This window comes from Syngnathus typhle, linkage group LG13 (genome assembly GCF_033458585.1).
Source record: "Syngnathus typhle isolate RoL2023-S1 ecotype Sweden linkage group LG13, RoL_Styp_1.0, whole genome shotgun sequence".
Taxonomy (NCBI): domain Eukaryota; kingdom Metazoa; phylum Chordata; class Actinopteri; order Syngnathiformes; family Syngnathidae; genus Syngnathus; species Syngnathus typhle.
In genome coordinates, this window is record NC_083750.1 from 4562983 (window position 1) to 4586377 (window position 23395).

Genomic DNA, 23395 nt, shown 5'->3' on the forward strand with positions numbered 1-23395 from the left:
ACTTTATTCTCCTACTATTATGCCTTTTATACTGGAAAACACACCTTTATTTGTTTATGTAACCAAATACATCAATGCTTCAACGTAAATGCAAGGACGACACGTTTATTTGGCATGTCATAATTATGCCAGCGCTCAAAACAATCAAAGCCTTAAGATTTTTAACATCTGTTTTTGTTTTCCCATTTATTTAGGTGTAATTTCTTTAGTGATGCCTGAGATACATGTTTAATTTGTTACATCATCACAAAACACTTAACCTGCAAACAAGAGAATGTGAGCACAAAATACAACTGCCCCAATGTACTGTTTTGTTTTTCTTCCACTTTAGAAAGCCTGATTGATGGTTTTGAGCGCACACGTCACACAGAGAAGGGCCTCGTCGTCTCAGGTTAGTCCGACCCAGTCGGGCAGTTTTGGCTTCTGTGTATGATCATACTGTACAGTAGCATCCCAACTACACACCTGCATTACAGGTGAGAAAATTCAACACATTCCAAGTTTGGACTTTTGGGTGAATATTTTATTCAAGCACTGTTAAGACAATAAAAACAAACACACACACATTGTCACATCAGTCTGAAAAAGATCCCCACATAGTAGGAACTTCACAAGGTCCAGTTAACATGAAGACAAAGAGATTTGCTGGGGAAGTACACACACACACACACGCGCACACACACACGACAAAAACACATAAATGGCAATTGAGAGCAAATGAGAGTCCAACACCTCACATGGAGAGCAACGCACATACAATGACAAGTCTTTTTTGGGGGGGGGGGCCAAGGCTAACCTGCTAAATGTCAATTTAAAACAAGAAATGAAAAAAGACATAATTAAGGGTACAGATATCAACAAATATGAAATAAAAAAAACAATCCTGAAATCATCCCAAAATGTATCCAACAAATTAGCTTCAAATTGCATGAAAAACTCCTCGACACATTTGCTTCTGTATTAAACAAAGAAGTTTCCACGAGCTGAGTAAAATCCTGCAAACAGGCACTATAAAAAGTAAAGGTGGGAATAATATGGTGGAATGTAAAGCATGCACAATCCTTTGAGGTTGATTTTAAGACGAGATTAGGAACCTGCCACTTTAGTTGCACTCAACTCACTTTGCAGGCCAACGATTCCTACAAGGTCACTTTCAAAAACACCACGACAGCTGTTTTCAAGGTCCACTGTTGTTTATACAAAACACAAACAGCGTGGTTTAGTACTACTGCAACAATTTATGGGTATATAGGGTGGGGAGAAAACACCTCTGTTTTTTTATTTTTTATTTCCTCCATTCAGGATTTCTTGTTTAACTATGTGGTTACATTTTTTTTTTTAAACAATCAAAAAAAAAAAACACCCATACCACATTATCGCAGCAAAAATTCATTCTTATTATACATCAAGCGCCCTAGTTGTTCTACTAGTATGCTAAATTACCTAACAAGTGAGAACGAGTACATACACCTCAAGCTGGATATTAAGGATATAGAGTTGTTCAAACAGCTTTTTATACTTGTGTGTGTTTTTTATGGCTAACCTTGCTTTGGCACCAATGTTTGTCTTTCAAGTGTGATCTTCATATCAAGTAGTGATGAGACCCAATGAAGTCAGAGACTTCCTCTTGAGAAGCAGCACAAAATGGATTTTTTGGTTCCATCCAAGTGCAACAAAAAGCCCCTAAAGAAATTGAGAGGAAAATAAAAAAAACACTCGCTCGGTGTATTTACACTATTTGACAGTAGCAAACAATCACTAAAGCATCCCAGGCCATTTTAGCAACCCAAACAACAGATGAGCATAGTTATAAATACAAATACTTCATTTGAAATACAAATAAATTTACAAAATGTCATTCGGTGACAAACAGACAACAAGTGACAGGGAAATGAACAAATATAGACATATTCATGATAACGGTATTGAAGGATGCGCATTTTACCTCAAAACATCAATTTTCAAGCTTGTGATGGGACTTGAGCGGAGTTGTCTGGCGATGCGATCGGCCCAAGATGAAGATACAATAGGTTAGTGCTGTTGGACTTTTAAGTGAAATTTCAGGATGGATATGGAATGCACTGTAACTTTTAGTCCATCCATCCATTTTCTATACCGCTTGTTCCCACGGGGGGCGGGGGCGTGCTGGAGCCTATCCCAGCAGTCATCGGGCAATAGGCGGGGGGGACCCTGAACCGGTTGCCAGACGATCGCAGGGCACACAGAGGCCAACAACCATTCACACTTGCACCTAGGGACAATTTGGAGTGCTCAATCGGCCTACCAAGCATGTTTTTGGGATGTGAGAGGAAACCGGAGTGCCCGGAGAAAACCCACGCGGGCCCAGGGAGAACATGCAAAGTCCACACAGGGAGGGTCGGAGGTGGAATCGAGCCGGCATCTTCCCAAGTGTGAGGCGGACATGCTAACCAGTGCGCCACCGAGTGCAACTGTAACTTTTAGTGATAAACTTAATTTATGCTTGTCACAGAAATGGTTAAATTATGTTCAACTGTATGGATAATAGTGCATTTTTAGGCCCATCCCAAAAATTTCCTCAAAAAGTCCAAAAACCTAACTTTTTTTTTTTTAACAGATACCCCAGAACAAACTGGTTGTTAATTTCGATCCCTTGTGAAGTGACTACATCTAAAACTGTTCTTCATCTTTAGACTTGGCTTTCTGCTGTGTTGCTTTCCCCCCCACCTTCATCTTGGAGTCTGACTGGGCCGAGCTGACCCAGGAAGCCTTGAACGTCTTGGGCTGAGTGTGAGGAAGCGTGGCCTCCCTCTCATCCAAATCGTCAAAACTCACTTCTTGCACGGCCTCCTGCTTCTTGAAGGAGTCCCGGCGCTCGGACAGGGCCAGCTTTCTCATCACCACCACCTCGGATGAGTGGTGGTTGCCGCCACGGTGTTGCGGTGAGGCGGCAGAGCGGTGGTGCTCATTGCCTCCTCCGATAACGTCCTGGTGGCCTCTTGGGCCCCCGACGTACAGCCCTTGGCGGCCGTGTTCGCCCACGCAGACGAAGCTGGTGGCGGCATCCTCCTCTGCGTCCTCGCCCTCAGACAGAGGCACCTCCATGGTATGGCGACGCGTGCTGTAGGCTTTCCTCTCACAATGATACCCGCCTGTTGCTTTGTCACCAGTTAGTTTCTCTGCTGACTGGACTCTTTTGAGGAGCGGCGAGCGCGGCGGCTCGGCACTGCGGGGACGCACGGAATGGCGGGCGATAGTGGGAGGGGACAGCGTTTTACCATGAAAGCCCTGTAATGACTTTGGGTGGCTAGGGAGGCAGGAGGGGGAGCACTGTGGAGACACAGGTTGGGGAGGTGGGATGCAGGCCAGTGGGGACGGCGGGATACTGCTGGTGGACTTGCAGCGACCGGCCTTGGTGTAGCGGCCCATCACGTGAAGGGAGCTGGGACGAGTCTGAGGTACCGGTGAGTTAGGGGAGCTGGAGCAGGGAGAGGAACTTGAATCTGAGTGAAGAGAGAAAGAGATAACTAAGGTCATCTTTTCAATCTATAAATGAGCATATACTATATATGTATTGTGCAGGTGCATCTAATGAAGACCTTTTCCATCTCACCTCCAGAGTGGTCAGGAGCAGGGGAGCGACAGGGAGTGGACGGGCCGGGGGAGAGAGACTGAGTGGGAGAGCCAGAGAGGCTGTCGCTAGATGACTGGTGGAAGCCGGACGAGAAGCTACGACTGCTTTGCATCGGTGCAGGGGGCGTATGTTTGGACAGCTTCTTGAAGATGCTACGCCGTCGGCTGCAGACCAAAACAAGTACAGGTCAACAGCAATGTACATTTAATAATATTTTAGCCCAAATTAAACTGGAGACATCAGCTAAAATTCCAAAATGCTTTCTAGTGACACTCTACCTGTCTTGCCCATCTCTCCTTTTGCTTTTCTTACTGCGTCGCGCCATCTTGGCTTTGTAGCTCGTCTTTCTGGCAGGCCCCACTTTGATGGAAGTGTTTTCCAAAGCGGTGGTCTGGAGGGTCACCCGGTTGCCACTCTGCTGAAAACGCAGCTTTTAATATGAAGCTAATAGAGGAACCACAATCAATTTGCATGTCATCTCAAACCTTAAGCAGAAGCTCTACCACCTCAGTATGGACAAGACCTTGTACAGATTCACCATTGACATGAGTGATGAGGTCACCAGCTCTCAAACCAGCCTCGTGCGCCGGGCTTCCGTCCTCCACACACTGAACATACAGACGCACCCAGATCAGCCATCTTAGCTATGCTGCCGTGATACAACAGTGTTGTTGACATTTATTTGAACAAGAAATGCCCAAAAAGGACACACAGAAAAACATCGTTAACTTGAATTTGACATCAGTATAATTATCGTTCCGACCGCAGCGCTTGTGAGACAGACACATACCCAAACCATGTGGTGAACTGTGTAGACATCGGTGTCCCCCATGTAGACTCTGATCGCTCGCAAAGCGAAGCCAAACCTCTTCCCGGAGCTGTGGATGACCACTGGAGGCCTGAGGCAGCTGATGTTGATGGAAAGATCCCGGCTGGGGGAGGAGTCTCTTGACGACGGGTTGGACGAGAGCGATAGAGATGACTTGGGACTGGAAGAGGGACCCGCTGAGTCATCTGGATGGAGAGCATATTTGAAAAGGTCATTCTTGCTGCCCCGAACGTGGTTAAATGCAACTGGGCTATTGTGGTTGCATATTAAATGGCCAAAACAACTGACCGAAGTCTTAATACATATCCAGTTTAATTACCCTTGAAGACAGCAAAACAAACTCTGAGGCAGGTTTTGTAACTGTTGCACAGGCCTAATTATACAACTACCAAATCTATGCCACGATCAAACACTGCATGAGTGATTTACAGCAATATGAAATACTTTGTAGGGAATAAAACCTCTGCTTCGTTTTTGGTGGACTCTACCTACCATGGGCCAGCTACATAACATCTTAATGGTGCTCATTATGCTGGTACGAATTGCTGTGGCTTTATCAGAGAAGTGTGCATTACCGCCCCCTATAGGACAAATGCGTTTCGTTTGTGTTGTATACATTGCCTGGCAACCGTCTGTAGAGGGCACTGTAAACATGAACCATAAAAGCAGCTACAGAACTGCAGTACTGTACATTGAAACAATATTAACATTGTATAAACGCTCCTCTTCTCATGTTTCACAAATAAGGCATTCTTCAAATTGTAAAAAGGTCATTGTTACGTATGCACCTGGGGTAATAATGAGGGAGAGTCCAGAGACCGAGGCAGACTTGGGGACTTTCCCAGCAGGAGGTCTGGGTTTTTCTGGGGTGTCCAGTTGGTGGGCGATGCGTCTGGACGCGCCTCTGCGGAATGACGGCCTGGTGCCTGTGCTGTTGCTGCGCAGACGAATGCGCCGCAGATTGGAGACCATACCATCTACAAACACAAAGCGGAAGAGTAAGGCATCTTGAGTCTTTCACGAGTTGAACATAAAATTACGTGATTGCTTCTCCAGGCTTACCCTCCTCCTCGGCAGCGATGGCAAAGCGAGGCATCAAGTCAAGGCTCTGAGTGCTATTTAATACTAGCGGGCTAGCACTGCGCTCTGACTGAGATGAACTGGACGAAGCACGAGGACGCAAGCTGCGAGAGAAACACACGCAGAATTTATTTTAACCGGGGTTAAGAATCTGCTTCACAGATGAATGTATTGGAAGGAATAGTGGTAACGAAGGATAACAAAAACAACAACAGGTGGAAACAGCCCAAAACAGTTTTTGCAGTTTGCAATTTATTTTCATACGAGTATGTGAATGGCCTCTGCTTTGGTGCGTGGTCGTGGTTACGTTTGGTAACATTCGTTTTCAAAACCCAGCCCTGTGGTCGTGAATCATCATTTAATGATCTGAAAGGCCCAAACTTTTAGGGAAAGTGGAGTCAGTTATTCCTGAACTCTGAACAGTTTGTTCTCACTGACCACATTAAAATCGAGAAAAAAAAAGACATAACTGCCGAGACATCACCCGCTGGTATGTGGACTCCTTTTTAAAGGCTAAAGTTTGGTATTTTGGTTGTCGCCATTCTGTTTTTTTTTTTTTGCAGTTGCCATATTTGGACGTGTGGGTAAATTCCTGACTTGCCACTCTGCTATTGACTTGCCAATCATTACGGAGTCATGCACAGAGCAAGTTGATTCTCTATCTACTAAACAGGAAATGTTTTAACGTGTTTAAATCTGTGTGACAAATCTCACCTCCCCCTGACTCCATCTGTTCTGTCTCCGATGGCCAGGTGTTTGTGTCCATCACCGGGGGAAAAGCCGCCTCTGCCTTCCCACCGCTCGTCCTTTTCTTCGCTATGGCTCCGCTCTGAAGATGACAAGCTCTGGTTGGACGGTGTCGAGGTGGACAGGTGCTCCGTGCTGCTGTACACCTTCAGAAGAAGAAGAAATATTTTAATCACAAAAAGATGTTTAGTTGAAAGAAACACTGCGAGCAGTCAAAGAAAACATACCTTGCTGAACCGATGGGCCACGGAGGAGAACTGTCGCAGTTCGAGAGAAGACTCGTCGTCGTTTGTTTCATAATCATCGTCCGAACCGAGGTGAGAGTATCGCTCGGATCGTGCTGTAAATGACGGGATCATACAACAGGTGTAAAATGATAGTTACGTAATCTAAAGTACGCCTCGATAAATCCACCTACTGTCAAAATAACTGGTGTCCTCGTCAGTCTCCAACTGTGGTATGAACTCCGCTTTTTGCCTCAGAAGGCCATTCCAGTCAAGTCCCAGGAAGAACGTGTGCATCTTCACCTCACTAGTTCCACCTAAGGAGCATAAATACACATTTTGAACAGAATCCTTCATTTTTAAGTCCGGTAATAATCGCTACCTGTTCCCAGGCGCTCCAGCGGACTCTGACGAAGTAGTCTGGTGATAAGGTCTTGGGCATCAGCTGGTAGAGCATCATCTCCCTCGGGCCAGATGATGTCATCTGAGCAAACAAAGTCAACAATACAAACTCACTGAAAGCATTCTAACACAGTGACGACTGCAGTTGAGTGACTAATTAAACTTTTGTGACGGAAAATGTTACCCGTGATGATGACACAACAAAAACATTCAAGTCAAGAATTTCCTTACCATTAACCACCTGACCGAAAAGCTGTTCTGGCGTGTCTCCAAAGAAAGGCACGCATCCCACAAGGAACTCGTAGAGGATAATGCCCATAGCCCACCAATCGACAGGCTTGCCATAGCCCTGCCGCAATATCACCTCAGGAGCGATGTACTCGGGGGTGCCACACACCTGGAAGGATCTTAGCTGAGTTCATGAAGTCCTTATTATTTCATGGAAAGAAAAGACCACGTACCTGCTTGTCGATGAACTCTCTCGTGTCCTTCTCAATGTGTCCTTCATACAAATTGGTTGTCATGTTCATAAGGCCAATCTTTGACAGTCCAAAGTCTGTAAGCTTGATGTGCCCCATGGAGGTGATTAACAAACTAGAAAGGAAGAAAACCAAACACGATTGTATGAAATGTGACTCGCAAGATTGAGACCTTAACAGATGACGGAGCAGGTTGGGGCTCACTTGTCAGGTTTGAGGTCTCTGTGTACGATGCCATAGTTGTGAAGGTACTCCAAAGCCAGGACGGTTTCTGCAAAATACATGCGTGCCATGTCCACAGGCAGAGGACCGATGTTCTTCAAAAGATTGGCACAATCACCACCTTGGAATAACGGGAAGCCAGAAGGACATGATGAATATAAGAAAGATAAATGATTTCCATGTCATACAGTAAAAATGATGAGTGGCCTAACCATCAAACCGCTTGTTTACCTTCTACGTATTCCATGACCATGCAGAGATGCCGGCGTGTTTCAAAAGAGCAAAACATGGAAACCACAAATGGGTTTTCAGCAAAGGTGAGGATGTCTCGCTCCACAAAGACCTGCTGGATCTGATTTCTCAAAATCAGGTTCTGCCGGTTGATCTTCTTCATGGCAAAGCGCTGTCGCATTTCCCTGTGACGGACTAGAAATACAGCTCTGCGAGTGGCCAAGGGGGGCGGGGCAGGAGAGAGATGTTGGGCCGGAGTAGATGACAAGAACATTTTGAATGAGAACACATCTTCCAATTTCTTTTTTCTGCTTGTTATCACAAAAGACAGTCTGATGAATGCACACAAAGAAATGTTGTCTTTCTCACCCATAGGCGCCATTGCTAATTAGCTTGATGGTTTCAAAGTCACTCTCCAGCGGTTTCCTACGCGGGGGAGTGCAAACTGCCCGGCTCTGAATCACAAAAGCATTGTGATCATGTTTGTGCTCTATATCTTTGAATAGATGTTCTGCATGACTTTCTACCTGGGTTGGCGTTGCCTCTCCAGACTCATCGGATTCTCTGCTGGCAGACCTGTGAACTGGGCTTGTTTGTTCCAGTTGGACCATCTCTGTAGATTCAAAAATGAACAGCAGCATTAAGATCACATTTAAATATTGGAGGAAGATTTGTTTTAGGGAAAAAAAGAAATGAATAAAAAGAAAAAACAAATGAATAAAAATGATTGCAAATGTTTAGCTCAGAATAAGCTACAAATAAATCAATAACATGAAAAAATAAATGAATAAAAATGATTGCAAATTTTTAGCTTAGGAAGTTCTCATGATGAGCAGGGCAGAAAATAACAGCATATTAAATCAAAGTTTAACATTGGTGAAATGTAATGAAATGTGTGACGTAATGGAATGTGTAATGGGCAAAACCATAAAAACAGCAGGTCGCAAGTGAGACTCCGCCCAAGGAACTTGAATGTATAAAAGAACTCAGTCGCTAAAAACGCCCTTTTTTCCCTGCGAGCTCGTTTATGTATCGTAGGAATTGACGGTTCAGCACCTTCAAGAGGATCCCTGGTGAGTCCCAGCTGACTGATGATGTATCTGGGAATATCCGTCTTGATCCCCTGGCTCACCTTGGCTTGACCTTCCGCAGTCTCCAAACGCTGGTAGAACTCCTCAGGATCAAACTCCTGAAAAAGACAAGAGACGTGTTCTTCTTGAAGTTCTATCATTCCATTTTGACCAGTAGCCTTTTCTTTTCAAGCAAACATGCAACAACAACAAAATCCCTTTAACAATAGACGGTGGTGGAAACTATTGCAGCCCGGCCTTACCAGACATTCCAGAAGCCTGGCAGGCCTGGAGATGATGATGAGAATTTTCTTCACTAGTTTTGTAATGGTGGTCACTTCCTCACTCTCGGAACGTTCATACGCCTGATGGAGAAAGAACAAATCAAGTGTCTGTTCAAGGGATTGTGGCAGAAATTCACTGGCTGTTCTGAAAGGAACATTTTAATGAAGAAGTGTTTCCTAGGCTCACACCATGGGAGCATTTACCTCATGCAAAAGCTTCTCCAGCTTCTCCTGCAGCTCCACAAAGTAGCAAGATGTGACCAAGCCTTTCTGGGACTTATCCAGGCAGTCTCGGACCAGTTCCACCAGCTGGTGCTGGATGAACCCAAGGACGCCATCGCCCAGGGGTAGAGAAGTTCCAGGCGAGCATTCTTCAATAATGTCCAGAAGTTGACCCTCCATCTGCGCTGTTGCCTTGGGAAAGGAACAACAATTGAAGACTAATAAATATTGTGTTGAAAGAATCCAAAGTGGAGATTGATTAAGAAGGATAGAGGACAAATAAAGATGGGTTCCAAGTTCCACAGTACCTTGGGAAATCGTTCTTTATAGACATGATTCATCATGACAATCTCATTGTCGAATGTTCCACAGGTTCGTCCAGGGCTGGATGAGAAACAGGCAAATGTTGAAAGGATAAAAACATCCGATTATTACATTTTATTTTTCAGAACAAAAAAAAAAAGAAAAAACATGGTCAGCTCATTTGAAAATGATTCAGATAACTTTCTCATCTCCAGAAGCCACGAATGCATCCATCTGTTGTATTTGAACAGGTTCAATTACAAGAAGGAATGTTTGCAACAAGCCAGACAAATCAACACACTAGTTTGAAAATAGCAAGCCTCGCATATAACCCGAGCAGTCAGAAACGAGAGCATGTAACGCAAGTAACAGAACTTTTCTATTTCGGTTTAATAAGCTTGCATTGGCGATGGTTAACTGCTTGGGGACAACAAATGTTTTACAGGCACTCTGGAGCTATTTATAAAGCCACCAATGACACTTGCCAGTAACCTATTTTAATTTGAAAGACGTGGAGTTAAATTGAGGTGTCTTACCAGCACCTAAATGTTGCCTCATGTTTTATCCCCCTTTACTTTTGGACTATGACTAAACATTACTGAAAGTCCGTGAATTAAGTTTGACTATTTATTCACTGCAATCTCTCAGTTCTGGATCGGTGAAGAACCTGGTGTGACGGATTTATTATTTTATTTAAAAAATGACATTGAGTCATCTGAAGTACACACACAATAACAAATATAGACTAATGCTACCTGAGGCTGCGCGAGCGGACCCTGACAGTGGGTGAAGTGTGTGGTCCTTCCTCATCTGCCACACTTTCCGTGCTCCGGAAATGTTTAAACAGGAAGTGGAGATCATCTTGTGTCGGCTGGAGAGGCAGCTGGTGCAAAAGCTCCTGGGAGGAGGATGACTATGGAAGAAAAGAAGAGGAGGGAAGATAAGCAGGATCTGTCCTGAAGAAAATGGAAATAATTGACAGCGGCGGTCGCTGCAAAGCATTTACTTTTGATTTATATGGAAAAGTGTATGAGGGGAAGATAATAAACAGCAAGAGCGCTTAAAACCAAACATAAATTATCATTTTGTCATCTCAGTCAGGAGTATGTGAGCTTAAGTGATTTTCTCGTGCAAAAGTAGAATTCCAGGCTGTTATTTTGGCCACGTGTGTGTTCTTTGACTCACTCCACACGAAAATGTTTGGCGTGAGCCTTGGAATTTAAGAAAACTTTCTTGGGCAGGGGTCTTAGTTGTGGAAGGGAAATATAAGACTGCAAATAGGTGATAGAAAGAGGAGGAGAAAGCCTGAGAAGGAAACGAGAGATGTTTCAGGCTGGAGCTGCATAAAGAAATAACTGAGTGGATCCCTGAAAGGGGCTTTGTGTGGGGAGAGCTGACCTCACTGTCTCTGAGCCATGTGGCCAAGCATGCAAAATTATAGCCGTGGCACAAGACCCAACTATTGTTTTCCAGCCAACTGACGAGTTCTAAGATAAAGTATAAAGAGAGTCACCACAAAAAAAAAAAACAGACACAAAAACGTAATGGGTGTAACTCACAAATGCTGAATAAAATGTGACTTTTCCCAAACGGAATCAATTGAGTGAGGAAATCCTGTACCGCCCTTGCTAATTGTTTGTGCCAGAAAAAAAAGAGAAAAAAAAAATCACTTGTGAGGGATTAAGTTCAATTTCCATGACAATAAACACCTGGACATTACGGATCTTTTTTGTCATCAAAATTCTTGGATTAAGTCAGAAAAACAGATCGCATTACATTGGAAAAAGCACTCTTGGAAGCAATCAAAATTACTCTTGGGTGATTCATTCCTTCCCTCTGTGCAACGTGATAAAGAGCTGTGATTCAAGTATTTATCATCAGACACATCCTGTTATCATGACTAACTCATGAAAACAACCCCCCCTCCCCTTTACTTGGCCGTGCATAATTCAACGAAAACTGTCATATTTGGTTCGCCTGTTTGTGCTTTTAAAGGCTCTCTTGCGACTTGTCGATGGACTTTTAGGTCACACTCAACGCTGCTGACGCGCGAGCGTGAAATGACGCTCTTGACGGTCTGCAGACGCCGGCGACGTTTGTCCTCTTGCCAAGAACACAGACTTGCGATGAATGAACGCTTTGGTTCCAGACTGCCCGGCGGAGCAAAATACACACTTTTTGCAAGGCCAGTTTTCAAGCCGGCGAGCAGGTGAGAGTTTCACATTTTGAAAATTGATTTTGGGCAGGGGGGGGGGGGTTTGGGGGTGAAGTATCAGCCGTGCTAAAGAATTGGCACAAAGGTGACTGCGGGGGTCTTGGAAGCGATATACATAGAGGCTTACAGATACTGACGAACTGGTTGCATTGGTGCAGTATCCCGAGGAGGGAACCGATGCCACGGACCATCTTCGGCCATCTCCTCTGCTGAAAAACAAAACAAAACAGTAAAATCCTGGAAATAAAGGATAAAACCTCTGCAATTCAGTTAAAATCTGTTTAAAAAAAGAAAAAAAAAAAAGAACTGCAAGACATGGAGATTTCCTTTTGTGATGGTTTCTTACCTCTCAGTGCGGGCCAGATGGCTTCACGGGTGCAAATGGAGCAGGAGATGAAGGAAGCGAGGGAGACCGTGAAAGACAAGAGTAAGAAACAAAATGTCTATCATGCTCTAGTATGCAGCCAAACTCCTGTTGCAATGCACCAATCACATTCACAACTTCATACACTCGCTCAAACAATCACTACGACAATGATGCCCCCCCCCCCATCTGTCCAGAATGGTTTGTTTCACTGATGACAATCCATGATGACAAGAATGGTCAAAGGCTTCCTGACACAAACAAGCTTTAAGGGACATGTTACTAAATATGAAATGACAACAGGAATTTTCCCGAGTGACCGTGACCTGCGGATTCTTTTCTGTTTTACAAGCGGGAGAGTTGCCATATGTCGTTTTTCTGGATTGTCACTCTATTGTGGTTATTATGACCACGAGGTACAGCGAGGTCGCTGCCACTTTTACGGCAATACGATCTGTCCAGTTCAGTCGTGTTTGGTCATGTGGCTTGGTTTGCAGTTGTCCTGAAGCCTTGTAAATCACATGCTACTGTAGTTAGAGGTTTCAGTGACAAAATAATTGGACACTTGAGTAAATAACAAATGAACCCAGTGAACCTAGCCAAACATTGTCTTCACATTGGCAGTCTCTGAAATCTTAACGCGGATGAGTCATGCGGCTTCGTGTGAAGTAGCACAATCCATCTTCCAGCATGTGCTGCATTATGCTCTACTGCAGTGCAACATTAACCCAGAAATGAATTCCAGGAGACCGCCGCTGCATCTTTAAAAAAGCCAAATCGACTTAACAAGACAGTACATAGATACGTTTTTCGGGACCATTTTGGAAAACTCGAGCCAGGGTAAAGATTTTCCAAAACGCAATCTTCAGCATTTGTGCGTAAACAGGTCATGTTGGGTACATGAGAGAATGGGGCGTTGAAATGAAAATATACTAAATATTAATAGGAACGACCCAATTTTTCTGTGCTGCCGACCATTACGGCTCATGCTGCTTTGGACCCCCTTCTGATGTGTTGTCAGAAGTGTTTACAGATCTGCATGACAGGCAAGATGTCTTTGGGCTTTTCACCTGGTTGGGCTTCTTCTCAGTCTATGCACGGAAAGGCTGGAGCATGCCATTATTACCCTGTTAAGTTTCCTTTAAAAATTACACGATAGTTCTACATTCAAACAGTTCTACTGAATAACGTAAAATGTCAACACTTGTAAGCAGATAATAAGCAGCGCCTGATATCATATTCAAGTTTCTATTTTGAATCAACTCTTACCTGCGGGCAAACTGGAAGTTGGCAGAGTTGCTAGCGGAGACATTTCTTGGGCTTTCTGAAGGACTGCTGCCAGCTAAAGAAACACAGTTTGTTACAAACTTACATTTCATAAACTATTAACAATTAAGAATAGTTCATCGTGTTTAGACCCGAGGGATAAACTGACCGGCTGATTAAATTAGTCAAAAACAGTGTCAGACTTGCAGTGTGGTCCAAGACACGGAACAAATTTACAACTGTCTGCTCATCTAACTTTGCGGCGGTCGTGAACGACAAGAAAAGTCATGTTGTCTGAGCTCGACACAAGGAGGTGTTTGATTCCTTAATGAAACAGTTCCATCATATCGGGATCCACTAGCAGGGAATAAACAAAACAACACTAGAGGCTAAATACTGACAATCTTGTGAGATTCCGTTTTGTGGACAAAATGTTTGCATCCTTCTTGGTTTTTTTTTTTTTTTTTGCTTGTCTGTCACGCTTAAATGTTTCCCATCGTCAAACAAAATTAACTATCAGCCAAAGGCAACACAAGTAAACAAGTAAAATGCAGCTTTTCAATGGAGCTTTTTGTTATTAAAGAAGAAAACCCCTAAACAGCCCTGTGTGAAAAAATGATTGCCCCCTAACCCTATTAAGTGGTTGGGCCACCCTCAACGGCAACTTATGATCATAAAAGGCCTTTTAGGCCGCAACGTTTCAAACTGATTTTCTCAGACAATCCTTTATGTTCTTTTGGGTAAGCAGCTGTTTTTTCTAAAGAACTTTATGCATGCCCAGTTTCTTCCTCATTGTTGAGTCAGCAACGGAGTTCCTTTGTGAACTTCTGTACGAGTCGTCGCTGAGCTCTTGGGGTAATTCTGTGGGCTAGCCACTCCTGGCCCATCATGCGCACAGTTCATCTAATGAGACTCCCAAATTACAAATAGATCTCAGATGGCACACAAGTGTAAACACAAAAGCCACACAAGTACCTGTAGTGAGTGGGAGAGGTGAAAGCGGTCGTGAGAGTGTGGGCGAAGGGGTCCCGACCGCCAAACTCCTCCTCTTGTTGTTACGGGCACTGTGACAATAAAAAGAAAAATCTAAACAGCGAAAAGTCACTTACGCTATGAGCTTCCACAAAAACAATGTATACAGCTTACAAACACATAGTGCATTCATTTTGACAAATATTCCAAACATGGTGAGCAGATGAGCTCCAAGGAACACTGATTCAATTTGATAACACAGCTGGAAGTGTTCCCATGACTGGGTTGAAGCTACAGCACCTAATCACACAAATAAAGCCTTGTTGAACGGTTAAAGGAGGGCAGATGCACCCATTGGCCGCCATGACATAACTCCACTCTCTTCCATAGCACCATTGCAGATCCATTACCATAGCTGAGCAGAACATTTCTCCACTCCGAGATGAATGTACTGAATGAGCTCTGGATTGTGTCGGCTGAACAGAAGCCACCAAGAAGTTGAATTTAATTTCTGTATACGACCAAGGAGAAGCTGACTGAACTCTGTATACACTTTCTTATTTATATTGTATCAGTGCAACCCTGGGTTCATCTGTAATGTCTTGGCTTAATCTTGTTGCTTGGATTCTTCCGGAGTGATTTCATTATTTATTGCAATTTCAGATCTATGTCCTTCTATATGCCTCCACCCTAAAAAAAAAAAAAAAAACTCACCTTATAGTGGTCTGTTGCTCCCTGTGTCAAAATGTCTACAAAGCCTTCTGAGCTTTACTTTTAAACAAAATGTCACTAAGATCAAAATTCATAATGACCATTTAAGTGTAAAGAAATGTTAATCACAGTATTATTAACATGTTAAATACTTAATTGAGGGTGTTATTACAGACACACCTCTGGCATCTCAATCATCTAAATTACACACAAAAAAGGACCGTTAATGCCTATTTGATCCTGAATATTTCAGTTGCTGTACAGATGTGCCATTTCACCTTTCAAAACACTTGTCGCATTAACTCAGGGTCATGCTGAAAATATTGATATCGCCGTTCCTCACCTTCTTGTGACCTAAAACAATTAAGTGGATGTGAAAACCGATAGAACTTGACATTTCTAGGTTGTCGATGAGGCACATTCACACACTCGGGGCCAGCGCTACAACGCTACCCCCCCCCCCATTTATTGCCCCATATGAAAAAATCCTTCCACTGTGCCTGAACACACTTGTATGTTATAACACAAACTGAGGAAAAACAAAAAATCGACAGAGACAGTCCAATAATAGAGAAGATTAAAAATTGACTTGGACTTAAAAACATCTGCAACTCAACGCGCAAACATTCTCGCATGTGTTCCGTTTTATTCTTCTGAGAAAAATCTAACCAGAACAAAGAGATGACAGCATCACTGTGATGGGCCGCGTCAGCAGTGAGCAGATGCTTGTCGTGGCACGGCATGTTGAATATACTGCAGCTCAATGTTCCACGTCTGCTGCTATGCTGCGTCCAATCCCTGACCTCCATTGAAAACCGCAATACTGATCTATGAGATTACTTAAAAAATAAATGATATGGTAGAAAAATCCTCACTGGACCCCAAGTCATGATTTTTCAAATACAAACACTCGCAAGAAGCAGACACGGATGTCAGTTTCACCAAACTAGAAAACAAATGGAATCCATAACAACAGCTTCGTGGAACATCTCTAAAGCTATCTCCAACTGCCAGTTGTGTTGACACTACACTGATCAAGCGGTTACCAGTCAGTAAACACTGAAACACTCGGCGCTATGTTAGCCCAGAGGATGACAAAGTAACAAACTTTCCTCCCGGCAAAAGCTTCGATGAAACTCCTGCGTTTGGACGATGCAGTTAGACATTCCTTGTTTTTTGTGATGTATTTGAAAAAGTATGGACACATTTGACGATGGTTGTAAGCATTGTAAGTGCTGTTTAAGTGCATATTTGGTGGTATATTTATGGTTACAACTATTTATGTAGGCAATTAGAATCACTTTCAGGGGAGCATCAATTATTCACAGAAATTGACTATACATGGTATGTCTCAATCGACTGTATTACAGTTAACTATATACAGTAATTACATTTTATAGATCTATTTCTTTGGATATTTTTGCTTTTATGGGGCTATTTATCCTTATTAACACTATGCAACATCTTTTTTTGGGGGTGCTTCTGCCCTCTGGGAAGAGGTACAGGAGCCTGCGCTCCCGCACCACCAGACTCACCAACAGCTTCATACTCCAGGCTGTTAGGATCCTGAACTCGCTCCCCCTTTCTGCGTAGCGTCCTGTACTTTGCGCTATGCTTACTGTCTGCTGTATGCACACTGGCTCAGTTTTGCTCCTCTTATTTATTGGGTTATTTGTTTATTATGTATTCATCACTCATATTATTTATTGTTTGTTTGTGCCTTCTTGTTTTTATTTTGTGTCGTCTACTTGTATGTCTATCGTGTACTATGTCTCGTCACTGTGGGATAGAGGAAACGTAATTTCGGTTTCTTTGTGTGTCTTGACATATGAAGGGATTGACACTAAAGCTGACTTTGACTTTGAAGATGACATGGAGAGTTCACCATGGTGCTGAGAGGTACAAGTGACAAGCCGTACACGTTTTTCCAAATAAATAGATAAAGGGCGACATAAATAAACTTGACTTGACCATAACCGGTGCAGCAACACCTGTACACACACAACAATACTCATATGCTGTATTCTTCATTCTCTGCAATTAATCCTACTTGAGTTATAGGCAGGGCACACCCCACTGCCATTCATTCCAATGCATTAGGAGTGTAGCCAAGGAATGACTTAAACGTTTCTCTCACGGCACATCCATCTATCCATTTACAATGCAACACTGTATTAGTGTTTCTCACAATTCAAATACCATTAGTTCTTGCAAGTGTGCCCAATAAAATGCCCGGTGAGAGTACAACTCACTCCTCCAGAATAATCCTTATCAGCTTTAATACAAATGCATGTACCACCAATGTTCTACTGAGAGCCTTTATATTGGTCAAGGGAGATAAAGCTGTCATAAACTGAGAGGCTCGATACGAACGTTAAAAGCTTGTTTTATACAGTACAGTACAGTACAGTACAGTACAGTACATATGTTATAATTCAATCTATCTCCCAGAGCTAACATCGTAATTATATCGGAATAACGATCGGCACCACTTTGTGATGTTTTATGCTACATATGGGTGCAGACAATGACAGCCCCCCCACACGCGCGCACACACACACGCGCTTCACTTTCAGAAATTCTAGAGCAGGGGTCACCAACCTGGAGCACCAGGTCCCCCGCGGCGACCACATCAGTCGCCCGCAGCGACCACATCAGTCGGCCATAGGCCAGTTTTAAAAATACTTTACAGTACACTGGTGAAGAGCATGCAATGCCAGGCTTCCCACTATCATTAATGTTCAGTGTCTTCACATAGAATATCATTAATAAAAATATAAGATTCAAGGTACACTGTGTAACTTTGTTATTTCAGAAGTGTATTATCAAAGTGGTCACCCTTTGCATTATTCGGTGCCCTTGAAGTAGCTCCCAACTTCAAAAATGTTGGTGACCCCTGTTCTAGAGCCACACATTGAAAGAATAATATAGAAAATTGTCATCGAAGACCCGACGAGATAGTATACAGACGGCTAATTGCATCGCATTTTAATCATTAGTATTTTACCCTTTGGTTCTTTTCATCATGGCCCCGGTAACAAAACTAGTTTTGTAGCTCGGTAGCACCGTCCAGTAATGGTTTTGGTCAGCCATGGCTGTGATGATGGTGGTGGTGGTGGTGACCGATAAAGGTAATCCAGGGAGGGGAGCTGTCCTCTACAGCCTCATGTCAAAGAGTCTCCCCCAGTGGAGGTTCACTGGAGCCAGTTAGATTAACCTGGTTAGTCGGCAACCTCCAAAGGCACCAACTCGGTCGTCCAGCTTCGGTAAAAACTGAGCCCCGATTCGCAAATCGCCAGCTCGGTAATAACGAGCCGCTTCTACGGCCATGTCCGTCCTTCTAGGTCTCCTCTTGTCATCCGATACGCTTCAGGAAAAGTCTGTCCTCGCCAGAATGCGACATTATCGACTGATAAATGCGACAAAAAACACATAAAGAGTGATAGAAAAAAAACTTTCCAGTCACAGCAGCGACGCACAGCGCACGCGCAAAGATCTGCGCTGGAGGGAGGAGGAAATGGTGTTGCCTTCATGTGCCCTCGGACAAAATGAAGGAAAAAAAATTGGGTCACGGCGCCAATGCCTATGGGGTGGACCACAATTTTGCATTATTGCTACCAAGGCGCCGCATAGGGCCATACAGTTCCTAACAAGCTGTATAACAAAAACAAATATAGACAAAATGCTGTACATGCGTCTGTACAAAATGTGCGCTCTTAATATATTTTTATTTTTAATAATGTATTTTCAGTGCATATATATATATATAAGAGCTCAGCTATCTGAAGTCAACACAATGTATATTCCTTTACCAGTGCAAAGGGATTTCTTGTTTAAAAATGACTAGGGAGTGGCAAATAGTTGTCACTGATATATCGATATATGGGGTACAATACAATTCATACAAGACAATATGTACACAAATTTCTTTGATTAGTTTCCGATTGGTTATGCTATTGTTGACAAGAACTGAACTTCATCCTGGACCAATCGCCAGTCAATCACAGGGCGACTGAATGTGAAGCATTACGTTATGTGTTCGACATTTCAATGACTGTTATCTGACTGTTATCTGATTTTCGACTGAGTCACAAGGTGAATAAAACCTTGATCTTTCATGTTAACAAAATGCAGATATTGCAGAACTGGTTGAAAATTGTCAAGAGACTACTGGCAGGCACTTCCTGCTTTAAAAGCTTAGGTTTTCAAATGGTCTGAAGTTAAAAAAAAAACAGAACATAAATATTCAAATTGTGCCCAACTGACATGCTTCCGCTTTATCGCTTAAGTTAACACAAAACCAGTCTGAGCGGTGAGACCACTTTGACTGCAGACAGTCCTGATCTACAGCTTCAATTGTCAGCTACCAAGAGAATGGCTCAGTTCAATGTATATAGCCATAAAATAACCTGAGTATTGACACAAAGTGATAAACTGACAGGTGACATGCACCTGGATGAGCCGGTTGCAAAAACAATGACTTTGTATCACTTACACATTTCCTCTTCGTGGTAGACTCAGCTCTTTCTGGAATAAAGAAATGAAGAAACACATTACAAATATGGCAGCAGAAACATCACTTTTGTGTATTCCTTGGACAGTGACAATATTTGCATCATTTTATACATTTTATCCATACTTATTCTGATCCCAATTTGTTCAAGTAATCAAATTCAGGAAGATTACAGACATTTATGAAACCATTTCTTGCATCTAAATGTATCACTTTTGTGTATTCCTTGGACAGTGACAATATTTGCATCATTTTATACATTTCATCCACACTTATTCAGATTCCAATTTGTTCAAATAATCAGGAAGATTACAGACAGTTATGAAAGCATTTCTTGCATCTAAATTTTCCCACTGATGTAGAAAAAGTCAACACTTCAATGACATATGTGTTCTGGTGAAGCCAAAATCCTCAGAATTAATCCCAAACATTTCCAGACCTAACTGGAGAGTCTTTTGTGAACATACTCTTAAACAATCATTACATCCTGAACAAGCTACGGCATAAGAAGTACTTGTGCTGGCTTCATCGATCGAAATCCCCCTGATTACCCTCTCGGTGCATGTAAATGTCATTAGCTGTGGTGTGGCCTACTTTCATGTATTACTAATAGGTTATTAGTCACAGAGAATACAGTGGAAGTCTTAACTGGTCAATGCTGACTATGTGATTGGCAGGACTGAGGTGAAACAACAAGATTTGCTGACAGCTGTTGTTTTTTTCCTATTCTGATGGTAATACATATGTTCGGTTCTTCTATTCTCCAGTCTCTCTTATGTTAAAACACAGCCAAATAAAGCAAAATGTTTGATGTTGGTCTGAGAAATATTAGGACAAAAAGGTTTTTCCTGTGTTTGCATAATAGTGACAGGCAGAACAAAGAAATGTGTTTGTGATTCATACAACAGAATACTAGCATGGTGTTTAACGAAAGCAGTTTTTCATTCGGGAGTAAATGCAGACAAGATCAGCATTATTTCAATAAGTTGTTTTTGTGTTTTATTTTTCTTTGGGGGTGAGATTTTTCTCATGTTTAATATATGCTTTGGCGCAATATCCGTTGGGCATTTGTGCTGTTCTCATTTGACAGTAAAAGACAGTCAGGTTAAAATCATCACCCCACCTTGATGTCATTATGTTTTTTTATCAATAGCACCTAAAGGTGCATCGGGCATTTAAATTGAACAAAATAAATGAACCAACGATGGTTGAATATTTTTTTAAATGATCATATAATAATGTTCTCCCTTTTCACTCTTGGGCCACTAGTAACAATTAATAATTAGCTGTATATTTTAAAATTAGATTGAAAAACGACGTCTTACCACCTCAACCCCCAAATTAGGACTTTATTTTAATTCTGACACTCTCAACAGAAACCAGAGGCACAAAGAATAGAGTAGCGTGCACTTCATTATTCCCATCGTAGAAAAACAAACATGGCACTCAGGAGAAGATAAAGGAGGTGTTCCTGTCTGGATCATGTGTGCTCCTCTTATCACCAAGGCAACCACATTTATCAAAGCTTTGTAATGAGATGCTCCAAAATAAACACACAGCACTGTCAACCCCGCGTAGAAATGCAACACATGCTGTGTATGATTATTTCTATAGAGGTGGAAGTAAAATGGACACCACCCCAATTCAAATGATCAAATAGCCTACTGTATCTTCTGAGCGTTCGGCTCATGCTCACGCTCTTTGTAATTTGCCTGGAAACAAGCGGCGTGTCGTGACAGCGTCTTATTATTTATTTACCTGTAGCCCGCGTCGTCTCAGGATATTCGGCTCATCCATTATGGAATGCAAATCAAAAACATCGACAGTACAGTGCAGGACAAGGCGTTTGGTTGCCCGGTCAAGCCATTTTGCGATCTGCTGTACCCTGGAGAGAGTTGCTCCTCCTCGCTGCTGCGCCACCCCCCCTTCTATTCAGCCTGTTCATCTTCCTCCCCGGTTTCCCCCACAGACCCCGTAAAAGTGGTCATTTGCCGGTTCGTCATGCGGTGGGGAAGTGGATGGTGTGTGGACTGCAAGAGGTGGCCAAAATGCTTATATTAAAAAATATATAACCTATTATTTTATTGTTGATAATTATTGTGGGGAAAAATAATTGTGCTTTGAAGGCATCTGCTTCTGTAGTCACCCAGCGGTATCAAAGAGTCACTTTGTATTGTTTTGTTTTGTTTTCCTCATAACTACAATGGCTTGTCTCTTATACTTTGGTATCACATGTCTATACAAGTGGGCCGCTTGTTCTTCATTGTGAAAATCCCTATTCATGGCCTAACTCATTCTTGGGGATGGAAACATGAAACTTCTAAACTGGCACTTTAATTTTACTGATTTAATGCATTTTTGCTGTAAAGAATAACTATTTAAAGAGTCAAAGAAAAACTGAAGGAATGCAGCACTCAAAAGCGTAATTTGGTTGTGCAGCAAGTGGGATGTTCCTGTCATTTGTGTGATGTGCTGTTGATCAACTTAGAAAAGTTAGAAAAGTAAAAACACACTTTTACAGTTTTCTTTCCTTGTCTAGGGCCTCTGATTAAGATATTTAAAATCGCTACGAGCATTTAAAAACCACACTACCAAACCAAAACGTTTCCCAAAATGGGAACGTAGGTTAACTAGTTCTTTCTGCCATCTAGTGGAAGAGGACATCATTGTTTTGCCTGTCGGTATATTGTGGTAGCTTGAGATTTGAATTGAATTAGTTAATTGTGTTGTTGTTTTAAGTACACAATGTCTAATTGCCTCCCATTAAATAATTGTATTGGTTTTCAGTTTTGTCAATTAATGTGTGTCGTTTCAGTTTTGTCACGTCACTATCACTGTTCGTGTCCAACACAGACAATCTCCACCTAACTTTGACCAAATTTGAACCAACCGAATTTTGAGAAGTTGTGCATGCGCAACTGAAAGAAATGGCTGGATCCTGCTCAAGGGTTTTCATCATCTATAGTCATAGGACGTACACTATATCTGCCACTAGATGGCGTAATCTGTCTGAGTTACAAGGTTGTCCTCAAGGGGCCTTAAGGTTGAGTGACTTGACAGTAGGAAAACAAGACCACACAGAATGCCAGCGTTGGCTTGTGTAAACATAGACAAGTAAAAGTACTAGTCTTGATTAGACTCCTGTAATTGTGTAATAGTAAAAAGTATAGACTCTGAAATGTAAAGTTAAGCCAAATGATTACTTTCAATTAGATCAAATTGCCATTTTTTTAACTAGGTGACAAGTCAGCACACAAAATCATTCCCTTATTTCAAAACTTTACATACCGCTCATAATGTGTAGAAGTGAGAAAAAAAACCACATATACATGTTTAAGAATATCAGTAATGCATTGTCATTCCTTAGCTAATGTTGTGAACTGACTAAACAAAACAAACAGTTGAATCAACTAACAATGGAGAAAAAAAATATACCTTGTGTGTGCAAGCACTACAGAAAGTGAATGTTTGGATGATGTCAAAGAAAGTCTTGTTCTCTAACCTGCAGGAAAAAAAATGGCTTGTATAACAGATTTCACTATTGTAGTACAAACTACACGATTGCATACTTGGTGACTCACCAAAGCCTTTCACACACTTCTATCTTGCAAGGTTGAATTGCCTGCTGTGGTACCTGATTGCTTTATT

The 23395-nt window shown here is 42.4% G+C and overlaps 1 protein-coding gene across 8 annotated transcripts; it reads right to left on the reverse strand.

Annotated features, from left to right (window-relative positions):
- Positions 1-501: 501 nt before the first annotated feature.
- Positions 502-21655, reverse strand: mast3a (microtubule associated serine/threonine kinase 3a). Of its 8 annotated transcripts, none has more exons than XM_061294376.1 (28): positions 21506-21655; positions 19730-19761; positions 14527-14615; positions 13555-13627; positions 12268-12288; positions 12049-12127; positions 10462-10619; positions 9712-9787; positions 9386-9595; positions 9161-9262; positions 8884-9016; positions 8355-8440; positions 8197-8282; positions 7828-8036; positions 7579-7717; positions 7357-7489; positions 7127-7292; positions 6876-6977; positions 6688-6810; positions 6497-6609; positions 6237-6415; positions 5505-5626; positions 5231-5419; positions 4404-4627; positions 4099-4221; positions 3892-4031; positions 3593-3777; positions 502-3482 (listed from the first exon to the last, which is right to left on the reverse strand). In XM_061294376.1, exons 1-28 carry the CDS (start codon positions 21542-21544, stop codon positions 2650-2652), a joined length of 4164 nt encoding a protein of 1387 aa, XP_061150360.1. In that variant the 5' UTR covers positions 21545-21655; the 3' UTR covers positions 502-2649. The 8 variants fall into 8 exon arrangements, with proteins under 8 accessions (XP_061150360.1, XP_061150362.1, XP_061150359.1 ...); XM_061294378.1 differs by having other exon boundaries at positions 3892-4028; positions 21506-21654; XM_061294375.1 differs by having other exon boundaries at positions 12049-12130; positions 21506-21654.
- Positions 21656-23395: the final 1740 nt, after the last annotated feature.